The sequence below is a fragment of the Chaetodon trifascialis genome, chromosome 16 (genome assembly GCF_039877785.1).
Source record: "Chaetodon trifascialis isolate fChaTrf1 chromosome 16, fChaTrf1.hap1, whole genome shotgun sequence".
Lineage (NCBI taxonomy): Eukaryota > Metazoa > Chordata > Actinopteri > Chaetodontiformes > Chaetodontidae > Chaetodon > Chaetodon trifascialis.
The window spans coordinates 5,861,354-5,873,562 of NC_092071.1; the positions used below are offsets into that span (position 1 = coordinate 5,861,354).

Sequence of the window (12,209 nt, forward strand, 5' to 3'; positions counted from 1 at the left end):
AGTTTAGCTGCTGATTTGACCATCACTGAGCTCAGGCAGCTGAGAAAAAAAGCTTGAAATAGAAAATTATTTTGGTACCCAGGGCGTCACAGCCTGAAACTACAGAGGCTACCAAAATGTCAGAATTTTGATGACCAGTACCACCAGCCGTGTTTACTTGTGGCTCATTGCATCATCTGCTGCATCAGGAAATAATCTGCAAAGAAGTGCTTGCTAAAAACAGCATGCGAGCTGCACAGGTTTACAGTCAGAGTTACAGGGAATCCACATTGAAAGCAAGAAGTGAGAGTTACTGATCATTCCAACTCCAACTTCCACTTGACCGTCTCCATCGGCAGAACTGAAACAACTTAAACAATTCTTTACATGCAGTGGAGAATACCTTAAAAAAACCAGCTGACATTGTGACTCCAAAAAGGATGAAATGGGCCAGAGTCATCATTAATGATCCCTGTGCTGTGATTAAGTGAAAATGTCTGCTGTGCAGAAGTCCTCTCATACACAAAATGCACTAAAAAGTATAATTTGATCATGATTTGAGTTGTAATCATGTTAAAATTATTCAAAATTATTTTGTTCTGTAGCATGAAAACTATGTGTCTGCATGAGAAGAAGCACTTCATGTTCCAAGACTGTTTTTTTCCCTGTAGATCATGTGTGACGGATGTGGACGTGTTTTGGCTGTTTGTTGTGAGTCTGACAAGGTTGTCACCTGTCCATCAGGTCTCTGAGGAGGAGCTGTTCAGGAACAACGAGGAGACACCAGCCTTCACCGAGTTCCTGCGGCTGCTGGGAGACACAGTGGAGCTGCAGGACTTCAAGGGGTGAGAAACAGCAGAACAGTAAGACTTTAAAAGGCCAATCCACAGAAATCTGTGTCTGTTGTGTTTTAAACAAGAAAGACACAGAACACACAGCTCTGACTACATATTGATATCATTCAGTGTGACTTCAGCGTGATATCATTACCTCTGATGTCCATCTAGAATAAACCTCCATAAATCCACTTAGAAATGAAAAGAAAGAAAAATGTTTTCCTCTGTATCAAAGTAATCCAGGAGAGCCAATTTGCCAAAATGTGATTAATTATAGGCTAAAAAAGAGCCTAAAGACAGAATACCAGTGATGGCCTGTAGCAGCGTATTTGTAAGTAATTTTAGGGGAGTTGCACTCTTCTGATGGCTTTAAATGTTTCTGTTGTCATATTAGATCCCAAATGGGCCCATATGTTTGTGTTAGCACATTTCTAAAACTCAGATGTCCAATTTAAAATACAAGGACGTCACTCAGCATATCACACATCCCCGAGAGACATAGATCTAGTCCCAATGGGACTTAAGAGTTATTGGAAATATATAGTAGCAAATCATCTGCATATTGACAGACTTTGTGTTCCTTGTCTGCCCTAACAGTGCCACTGTATGATGTTGATGTTTTGAAGCATTTTAGTCATCCATCTCAGCACAAAAAACACTTTGATTTATTGTCCAATAAATTTAAACACATAACTCGAAACAGTGGTTCAAGGCCTCCCGTTTCAGTAAGACATTAAAGCCTCAGAGGAGGGGACATAAACTGATGAAATGTAAGCTCCTATTTTCCTTCTGCAGACTTCTGACATGGAGCTGTTGTCCAGTTACTTTTGGACAGTAACAGGCAGATAGTTCACATGCATTTCTGCCGAAGGTATTTTGGGAAAATACTTGCAGAAAGTATCCAGTCAGAGTTTGACTTAGCTGTCATAGTCATGGTTTGGACCTGATGGTTTCTCAACCTTTTAATTTTTGGGAATGTAAAAGACTCCAAGACTACCAGGTTACAAAACTTTACACTCCAAAGTTCTCCAAAGTTCATCCAGCAGGGAGGAAGAAAACATCCAGAAAGACACTCACAGCTGACATATAAATAAAAAGGTATCTTAAAAAGGTGTCCCACCTCCCTCTGTGCAGGTTTCGGGGGGGTCTTGATGTGTCCCACGGTCAGACGGGTTCTCAGTCCATCTACACCGTTCACAGACAGCAGGAGATCATGTTCCACGTCTCTACCAAACTGCCCTTCACTGATGGAGACACACAGCAGGTAGACAGCACAAAACATCATTAAAAACAGCATGACAGAACACTGAACATGACTCAGAATGGAAGACAGCATGACAGTGCATGATGCAGCAGAACACAATACACTGAAGGACCTGAAAAGATTCAGCATGACTCAACATAACACAGCATGAAAAACAGCATGAAAGACAGGGACTGACATTAATGTGATGTGGCATGACACATTATTGATGATTATAGCATTACTCTATCATGTAGCATAGCATGAGAGGACGTGACACACTAAAACATGCAATAGCTTGACCTGAAAGCAAGCAAGAAGACAAGGTGAAACATTACAACTTAAAGCAGCAGGACATTACATGACATGGCACATTGTAACATGTGATACGACAACGTTCTCCCTCAGCTCCAGAGGAAACGTCACATAGGAAATGATATCGTGGCAGTGGTGTTCCAGGAAGAGGCCACGCCTTTTGTTCCCGACATGATCGCCTCCAACTTCCTGCACGCCTTCATCCTGGTCCAGGTGGAGGAGCCCTGCTCAGACAACACCTCCTACAAGGTTGTGTTGTGTTTTATTGTCATTTAGTACCAGTCTTAAGTCTTTAATGGCATATTACAGAATATTAAAGAAACGTTTTTGAACTAGTGTTTTGTCACCTCATATTGTTCATAGTTCGTTACTTCTGGAAACAGCAGCTCCTCCTCAAAACTCCATAGTGCATAACAAACTGGTCACTTTACTGCTAATGTACCACAAAAATATTGAGTGATGTTGTTGTGCTTCTGCCTGTAGTTTATGTCAGTGACAGTGGAAACTGTTGTGATTGACAGGTGTCCGTCACAGCACGAGAAGACGTACCTCCATTTGGACCACCCCTCCCAAATCCAGCCATTTTCAGGAAGGTGAGATCAAGTGGAGGTTTGACCCAGTTTGTAGAATATAAAGCTAAACATGTCAGTCATGAAGTACTTAGAAATGTTCTGAGTATGCAATGTTTTTTGTGTGTTCAGGGTCCAGAGTTCAGAGACTTTCTTCTTACTAAGCTCATTAATGCAGAGCTGGCCTGTTACAAGAGCGACCGCTTCGCCCGCCTGGAGGTAACACACCTAAAAAACACCACAGACTGTCTGTTTATGAGGCTCCTGAGGGTCCAAGTGACATCTACGTTGATTTTTTTTTTTTTTTTTTTTTCCCAGTCTGGACTAGGTGGCAAATAAACATTGTAAGCTGTCTGCTGCTCCTGGATCACATGATTCACTCACAATACTGCTGATGACATGTGTGTGTGTGTGTGTGTGTGTGTGTGTGTGTGTGTGTGTGTGTGTGTGTGTGTGTGTGTGTGTGTGTGTGTGTTTGTGTGTGTGTTGTGTTTGTGTTGTGTGTTGTTGTGTGTAGGAGCGTACCCGGGCTGCCCTGCTGGACAGCCTCCATGATGAGCTGCAGAGACGCTCCCAGAGCATGCTGGGATTGACATCAGGTCTAGAGGAGGAGGGCCGAGCTGAGAACGGACACGCCCATGGAGGTCTGCTGGAGTCCATCAAGGTGTGATTCGTAACTGTACATTAATAACTGATTTTATATTGTAATCCCTTACATTACTTGCTTCTGAAAAAGTAATCACATTACTCTAACTAGTATCATGTTACAGCCCAACATTTCCTCTCCCTCTCTTTCTCTGTCAGAGGGCGATGCGAGGCCGGAGCGTCTCCATGGAGACCATGTCACGGGGCGGCGCCGGACTGCCCACCAGTCTGAGTGGGGGGGGTCTGGCACACATCAGCGTTGAGGTGGGCAGAGGTCAAAGGTCACTGAGGAGGAATGATTTTATTGTAATGTTTCCTTCTCATTTATTACTTTTTTCTTCAAGCTTTTCAAAACTTTGTCGTTTTGTTATCGTCTGTTAACAGCTGCTGTGTTCTGTGTGTTTGATGTCAGTGTAATGTCAAATCTCCTGTGAAGCGGCGCTCAGGACTTTTTCCTCGCCTGCTAAGCGTTGACAGCCAAACAGAGAGACACAACCAGAGAAGGTAACTTTTTATTTTAGCTTCAGATGCTGTCTCATTTTTACATCTCTGTTTCTACACCGGTCCATTAAACAACAGACTTGGAAGAGTTGGAAGGTTGATTCTTTTTTCCTGTTTTCATGGAGCTACACTAACAGTTTCCCTCTGCTTCCAGTCTTTGTGCTAAGCTAAGCTTCGCTACATGTGACTCTTTAACGCTTTCTTCACTCGTCAGTCTCCTCAGTGAGCAGAGGAGCTTCGACAGCTGCCACCCGCCACTGGAGGTGAGGTCAGAGCTGCCGTCCAATCCCAGCTCTCCAGAGGCGGGGCAACGGGACAGGTGTGTGTGTGTGTGTGTGTGTGTGTGTGTGTGTGTGTGTGTGTGTGTGTGTGTAGGATCACTTTTTTTCCTTCATTCTTTTTCCTCAGCTGCTCCATCAGAATCACATTTTATGACAGACTGAAAAGTTCCCTGCTGAGTATTTAGTCTCATCTACACACACATACACAGTCCTGCTAATGGTTTCATTGATCTGCAAGTGGATGTAAGACAGAATGTAAATATAGATGTGTTTATCAAAGGTCTAAACAGACAACAGAGAAGAAAATCAGGAACATCAAACCAAGGAAGTGATCAAACAAAAACTCTAAATGTACACACATCCAGACAGAATCCAGGATCGTGTCAGCGGATTACAAACAGTAAGGTGCTTTGTTTGTAATCTGCAGGATGCACATGAAGAAGGAGAGCAGTAAGATTTCCAGATCGACATCCAGCACCTGCAGCTTCAGCATCCCTGCTGACGACACACACCTGGTGAGCTGGACAGGCCACAAACTGTGATGGACGTCATCTTCCATCACACACAACACATTTTAATGCAGTTTGTAATATTGCTAATCTGTCGTCTGTCTGCCTTTAGCTCGCCCAGGCTGGGACAGTAGAAGGTCAAAGTTCAAGTCCGCTCATCGTCTGTCGCAGCCCCACAGGTTCAGTTTAAAGTCCCTGCGGCATCCACACACACTCCACTTTAACATGTTAAGAGATGACATATTGAAAGAACCTCTTTAAAAGTCACAGTCCAGACACAGGATGGTGTTTCAGATATCAAATAAAAATAATAATCACCGTCAAGTCTTGTGCAGTGCTGGAATGTAACTAAGTACATTTACTCAAATACTGTATTTCATTATAAATTTGAGGTGTTCAAACTTTACTTGAATATTTTCTTTTCATGCTACTTTTTACTTCCACTCCACTACATCAGCTGTTGTTTTCTTCACTCCACCACAACCTGTGCCGGCTTCACACTCTACACTCAAAGCTGTTTACCTGTATTCAGCATGTGTTTATTTGTTTGTTGTCTCCTGTTGTTCCTGTCAGAATAAGCGGGTTGTTTTTTTTTCCTCTTTCAGAGATGAAGAATAAAAACTCTCCCAGGTCCAACCTCAAGTTTCGTTTTGACAAGTTGAGTCACTCTGCTGCAGTAAGTCTTTATTTATATGCTTTGTTGAAGTGAGACTGTGGATGGCAAGTGCCAATCAGCAGGCTGGATTTCGCCTCCTCTGTTTATCTGCATGAAGTATTGCACATGTTTTAAAGGGAGTTCGGCATGACATTACATACCAACGTTAATTGTGACTATGACAATGATCTGAGTGGACGTTGTGTATCTACTTGCAACATGTAACACAAATTGATGCAGCTGACTGGCTGAGTCAGAGAAAGAGTTTTCGTAATACGTTAATTTAAAAATAGTGCAATCAGAGCCTGACGCTTTACGTAACTAAGCGTCTCTGTCACACAGCTGACCTTTGTAATTTGTGTTTTATCTTTGTGAGAAAGTGCTGATTTTTCTGTGCAGTTCAGATTCTCATTGATCTTCAGGAGCATGTTTCAGCTTCTCAGACAGATAAACAGCTCTGATGTTTCCTGACTCTCACACTTCTCTCTGTCTGCAGCAGGGCCACTAAACTGTGAGGACAGCAGTGGGAGGTGTGTGCGGTTTCATGCCTGTGTTGTATGTAATATTGACAAATCTGTTGAAATGGTGCAAGAAAATACTGCTGCAGTTTGTTTGGGGTGAGAACATCACAAGAAAGGTGCAATTTACAAAACAGATTTTCAAAAGCTTACTTCTGTCCCCCTCTTTTTATTGTTTCAGGTTGATTTATTTACTCTCTGAATATTGTTGTTTTTCTGTCCAGCTGTCAAAATCAAAAATGAGAACAGATCTGAGCTCAGCTAAATACGCCATGCCTTATCTTATCAGAGAAGGTTGTTGTGGCTGCATGCAGCCTGAGAGGAATACCTGCAGACACTACTCAGGGCTAGAAAGGGTATTGATAACTGGGTTTTCCCAGTAATATTTTTATTTATTAATATTCTCCTAAAAATTGTCAGTGTGCAGCATAAGCTAAAGAGCAAAGCACAGAGTTCTTTGTATTAAATATGCAAAGTTTGATGCCACTGCAGGACGCAGACATGTCTCCATTAGATGCTTCTGGCCGGCATATAGGGAATAGGTTTTTCAGGTTAGAACAGCAGCCCATAAAAATGTCGTCCCCTCAAATGCACGTCCCTACCTGCTGCAGATATTCAGCAGATAATGAACCTGTTGAGCTCTAATTGCAAAAAGATCCAATTTAAATCAGATTTGCATTCAGTAATTTAACCATAAATTTGCGGTTCCGGGGTTAAACTTCTTTTTTAGCTCCACTGCTGATGTGAGTTGACCCTCAGGCGGCCTCCTCAGCTGGTTCAAAAAATTGGTAGAAAACTGAGCACTGAAGTTGTTTGTTGTATTTAGATTTAGTTTTTTTTCCTCTTCTCTCACTTCTCTTTTTCTAGAACACAACAAGAAGGTTGAAACCAACATCAGCCTCCGCACACAGAGGAGGAGGATGAGGAGGACATTCATCATGTGAAGCCACTGATGAAGATGAAAAGGGAAAACACTTAAACATTAGTCCTTCACTGCTGCAGAATCCTCAGAGGGAATCAGACCTGCAGGACTGTGCATGTCAGCACACACGCACGCACACACACACACACACACACACACACACACACACACACACACACACACACACACACACACACACACACACACACACACACACACACACACACACACACAAATACACTGAGGCTGAAGCTTTTACATTGAGGCAGATTGTCATTTAAAGGGTCGCTCCATCAGCTTTACATGTGAGGTGTTAGTTTACTGGTCGTGTCTCAGCCTGTGAAAACATAACTCTGATGATGTCATCGTGATGTCAAAGTGAAAGGGCAAGGTCATTTCATCAACTGCACTCGTGACTCACCGTGAACCACAGTGGGAGGAGAGGTGTGTGTGGTAGAAGGTGTGACATGTGGAGGTGTGGTCGAAGATATGGCAGAGGGTGTGGAGGGTGTGGTACGCTGTGATCATGGTGCCATGAATGTCTCAGGTCACTGGTGTTTTGTGATGTTCTGGTCCTTCTATTCGGTGATAAATCCGTCTCGTGTGTTTTACACTTTCAGACTTTTCAGTTTGATCCAAAACAAAAATACAGCTGTAAAATTTCCTTCAGATCACTCTCTGGACCAAACGGCCGAACCTTGGTCTGATGAAAAGACGGGGGCTCAATCCGGATCAAACTGATCCATTGGGTGGGTCTGACTGACCAATTACAGGAAGTTCTGGCAGGCTATCGTCAGAACCAGAGCAAGGAGAAACAACAGGAGCATTCAGCTGGAAAAACTCATGACATTTTTAGTTATTTTTCAAGAGGATGAGAGGGAGGCGTCACACACCAATCCAGAGAAATCTGCACACTGATCGCATTTGTGGTGAAAATTCTCCTTCCTGTTGCTCTGGATCTGACACACAGCTGAATATTTCACATTTATTATCAGCACCGTCTTGTGTTTGTGCTCGTTTACTATAATTATTATTATTTGTCTGCCGCAGCGGCTCAAATTGCCGTGACTCAGAATTAGCTAGAAACATGAAAGTCCATTAAGTGCAATAACTGGAAATGATGTGCAAGCGCTTCCAAAGAAATGTGAGTCCAGTTGGCCAGATGGTGGAGCTGTAATTAAGGCCCCAAAACTGAATTCTGGAAAGAATACGCCGCTCACACCGTAACACCTGAACTCCGCCAGCGCCTGCCGTCCGCAGTCCGTCCACAGCACGTCCAGTGGAGCTAATCGCTGCCTTTCTCGTCAATGCATGCAGTTCCATGGTGGAAGCACAGGAAGGAAAAATGACCAAATCGCCAAAATCTGAGCAAGCTAACAAAATCAGGCAGGCAAAGCGCTCTGCTTCTGAAATGCATGTGGTGAGGTTTGCAGCCACATGGGGGATGGATCACAAACACGTCACACAGACCCGCTTGGTGAAATAAGTCTAATTGACTCGAAATTGGACACAGAAAAAAAGCCTCTTGAACCATAAAAGTCCACCATGATGAATGTTTTTGCAAATTAAACTGAGATATGTTCAATGTTTCATCACAGCCGTGTGTCAAACCGGACACAAGTTTTATATTTAGAGATCAAACAGAAGATATTTACATGAACATCAGATGTATTATTATCATTAACATGTTGGACCCTGAGCTGTGCTGAAAGTGGCCGACTGTAAACTTGCAAAAAGAAGAAGCTTCACTGCCATTTGATGCAAAAACCAACAGAAAACTGTCAAGAACACATATTAAGTTTGCACTGAAATGACACAAAGTTCTGTGGATGTTAACTAACATGAATATTAAATATATACAGTCTGAAGCAGAACACTGACTGAATGCTAACTGTCTCAATTGCACTGAAAGCACAAAATCTGTTCCTTCTCCTGTCTCGGATGTCAGGTGTGAATTTCCTTCTGTGTTAAGAGTTTTGCAAAATAAGAGTAAATAATTTATTTTGGAGGGGGATTAGAAGGAGGAAGTAGAATAAATACAAAGATGTCACTGTGTGTCTGTTTTTAATGTTTTGCGTTCTGATGGAAAACTGAGATTTCTGACTTGGAAATCTGATGTTATGAAGTTTCTGCAGGATGAGTATGAGTTTTGTACTTTGTGTGTGTTTGTGTGTATCTGTGTGTGAATGCGCGGGTGTGTGTGTGTTAGCTGTTGTTTCCTATTCCTGATTCGTTTCTCTCTAAATTCAAAATATGTGTAAAATTTCAAAGCAACAAACTTCAATAAAATATTGAACAAGATGATCAAATGTAATTTCTTAAGTTTTGTCTTTGAGTTTCACCAACTCAACCAAGTGCCAGCGAACCAGTTCACACCCCCAAAAACTCTTCATTGTCTTGTCTGAAGAGTCTGGAACAACCCTCCTCTTCCTCAGCTCACAGATGTCCACACTCGCATCTTCACCCTGAGACCTGGCGGTGGGCTCGTCGTCCCCGTCCACAGACGGACTGGAGAACATGTCCCTCCTTTTTGTTACTTTCCTCCATTTGTTTCTGATCATCTTTGGAAGCTTCTGGAAGAAAAGCACAATGTTCTTCCTCTTTTTCTTCTTTTCTTCTTCTGGTGCAGCATCTTCTTTTTCAGCTCGTCCAGAAAACTCTCCACCCGCAGCTGCAGCCTGAAGGCGGCAGACGACCTGCTGAGGCTGCTCATCACCTGTCTGCACATCACTTCAGCACAGGCTGATGATGTCATCACAGCTGAGCCGCCGCTGCCAATCCGGCAGCGGATGATTGGCTGCTCTGGACCTGCACAACCTGACCCATCCCCAGGGCCTGAGGACAGAGGAGGAACGACATGAGCAGATGTTTCACAGCTGCTTCGGAGAACCAGTGAACCTGCTCAGATGGACAGACCAGACCAGAGGACGGAGGACTCTTTAAAACAGGAATTAGACGTCATGGATCATAAAACAGTTGAATACAATTTAAGACTTTTTGTGGTGGCTGATCTTATTCCTGCTCCTCAGAGGATGAACCCTTTGACTTTAAGGACCACGTGATGTTTCCTGTAGTGCCACCATCAGGACTGAAGACGTCAAACTCCCACATTGTGAGGAAACTCAATTTGTTTTATTGTGAAATGCATGAATCGTTAGAATAAAACTGCAGACTGGATACAAATACAGAGGAGTCTTTATTTCCTGGAGATGTTTCCATCAGGACAAACACTGCAGAGGTGACATTTCAATTCAGTTTAAGTCAAAGTGCAGCTGTTTGATACGTGACACCAGGATCAGGTTGTCTACACCAGGATGTGATCTGGATTAACAGAAAACCAGAGCTTCACAAATCCACCACAGTCCCTGTTTGTCCAGTCAGTTTTCATTCAGAGTGTCTTTAGCCATGGAGGATCCTGAAGAAATCAATTTATGACATGTTGGGTTTGGGACAGCATACGGTGTAAAAATGAACTTGTCTCTGTTGAACAAACTGCAATGTGTTTCCAAATGACCTCAAATGAATCTTCAACAGTTCTCTGCTGACATTTTCTGATCCTCAGATAAACACCCGGACATCGATTCATGCACGAGAGCTCAGAGTCGTCAGGTAATATCAGCGGCTGCAGTTCATCCCTGTAAAGCTGCAATTAAAGATTATTACTGATTAATCTGCTGAATATTTTCTCCATGAATCCAAAATCAATCAGCTGATGAATAAAATGCCATTCACACATCCTCAGAGGCCCCAGAAATGTCTTCAATTTGCTTGTTTGTCCAACTAAAACTTTGAAATGTTGAATTATTTACTTTCTGTCACTTTGGTACAACAAAGAGATCATTTTGTGAGATGGAAAAAAAAAAACAACTTTCATTTTGATGACATGATGGATGCGAGTTTCCTGTCAGAAACCCAAACATAAAAACGTCTGATGGATTCACCTTCTTTTAAAGGCCCTGAAAAACTTTATTTTTTTAATCAATCAGCTTCTGAGGGATCAGGTCCCAAAGATAAACTGTTGGTTGTTTCACATTACAGATTTCTGTATTTGTGTGTTGCTGTTTTCATGCTTTTCTCACTGGTTTGAAGCAGATGGGCTCAGCTGGAAAATGACAGCTGCGGAGTTGTTTCCTCATGTTACCACAAACCCACCGTCCAGATGAGTTTATTAATGTTGAACTTTTAATAAATAAATAAAAAACTAGATTTTTTTTTTTTTTAATCTCCGATAGTTGATTATTTACTCATGAAGATTTAATATCTAATCACGTCTTTCTGTTGACTTTGGATCAATCTGCACCGCCTCATCGCTGCAACACAAAGACAGAAAACAGATCACAAACAAGTGTCCAGCTTGGTGAGTACTGTTCCTGTGCAGAACGGATGCTCACAGATTGTTTTGCATGTTTTTGAAGCAGACCTGGTTTACGGCTTCCGCTGCTGTTTCTCAAAGTAAAAATATTCTGTGCAGTAACATTCAGAAGCCGGGACTCTATCAGCCAACCACAGACTACATTTAGTGTTCATCTGTTCTATAACACTGCAAAGAAATGACAAAATAAAAGAGAATAAGGTTAATATGGATAAACAAATCTAAGCTTTTAGCTTTTTCAGACCCGTTTGATATTCTGGTGATTTCACATTAGTCTTATGAGTTAACGCTGACGCCACGATGGCAATCTGATGAAGTCCGACCGAAACACCTCAACTCAACTCAGCACCTCCAAACTAACGTGAAGACCAAAGAAACACAAGAAAGATTCATGTTGTGTTTGCCTCATCGAGACAAAAGCAATCAATCACACATCATCGCTTTTTGAACCTACTCAGCAGTAACACCATCATTCATTTGGAGTTATCATAATATTCACTCTGTTTTTGGTCTCTACCAACTCCTGAGGGAGACTTCTGGTTCTTTAGCTGCTCGATGTCGAGTCCGGACAGACAAACACTGAGCTCTGCAAAGCCGGGGGGGGGGGGGGGGGGGGGCTGCAGATTCAGCTGATAATCCTCCGTAGGTTCGTCACTACCACACACCAACACACCGTCATTTACACATGAGAAAAAAATCCATTACAGATGCTTCAGTTTTTTGTAGTCTTGCTCTTCTGGAGATCTTACAAAAAAAATTTTGCACATCCGGGCCGACGTAACTCTTAACACAAATCTGACTGTGAGATATGTGGTTGAAGTAAAACTCGTTTCCTCCAGAAAACGCTGAGCTTCTTTTACTTCC

The 12,209-nt window shown here is 42.5% G+C and overlaps 1 protein-coding gene across 4 annotated transcripts in view; it reads left to right on the forward strand.

Moving 5' to 3' along the window:
• Nucleotides 1-9,285, forward strand: part of LOC139344271 (rap1 GTPase-activating protein 2-like) — a 34,896-nt gene extending 25,611 nt beyond the window's left edge. For 2 of the 4 annotated variants that reach the window (XM_070982268.1, XM_070982270.1), the window contains 14 exons: nt 724-824; nt 1,950-2,079; nt 2,467-2,622; nt 2,895-2,966; nt 3,075-3,161; nt 3,460-3,606; nt 3,747-3,851; nt 4,000-4,091; nt 4,303-4,407; nt 4,797-4,884; nt 4,991-5,057; nt 5,484-5,554; nt 6,030-6,063; nt 6,919-9,285. In XM_070982268.1, coding sequence (XP_070838369.1) covers nt 724-824; nt 1,950-2,079; nt 2,467-2,622; nt 2,895-2,966; nt 3,075-3,161; nt 3,460-3,606; nt 3,747-3,851; nt 4,000-4,091; nt 4,303-4,407; nt 4,797-4,884; nt 4,991-5,057; nt 5,484-5,554; nt 6,030-6,041 — 1,233 coding nt within the window. In that variant the 3' untranslated portion in view covers nt 6,042-6,063; nt 6,919-9,285. The remainder of the gene's footprint in view (nt 1-723; nt 825-1,949; nt 2,080-2,466; nt 2,623-2,894; nt 2,967-3,074; nt 3,162-3,459; nt 3,607-3,746; nt 3,852-3,999; nt 4,092-4,302; nt 4,408-4,796; nt 4,885-4,990; nt 5,058-5,483; nt 5,555-6,029; nt 6,064-6,918) is intronic. The other 2 variants (XM_070982269.1, XM_070982271.1) reach the window with 1 other exon arrangement.
• Nucleotides 9,286-12,209: the final 2,924 nt, after the last annotated feature.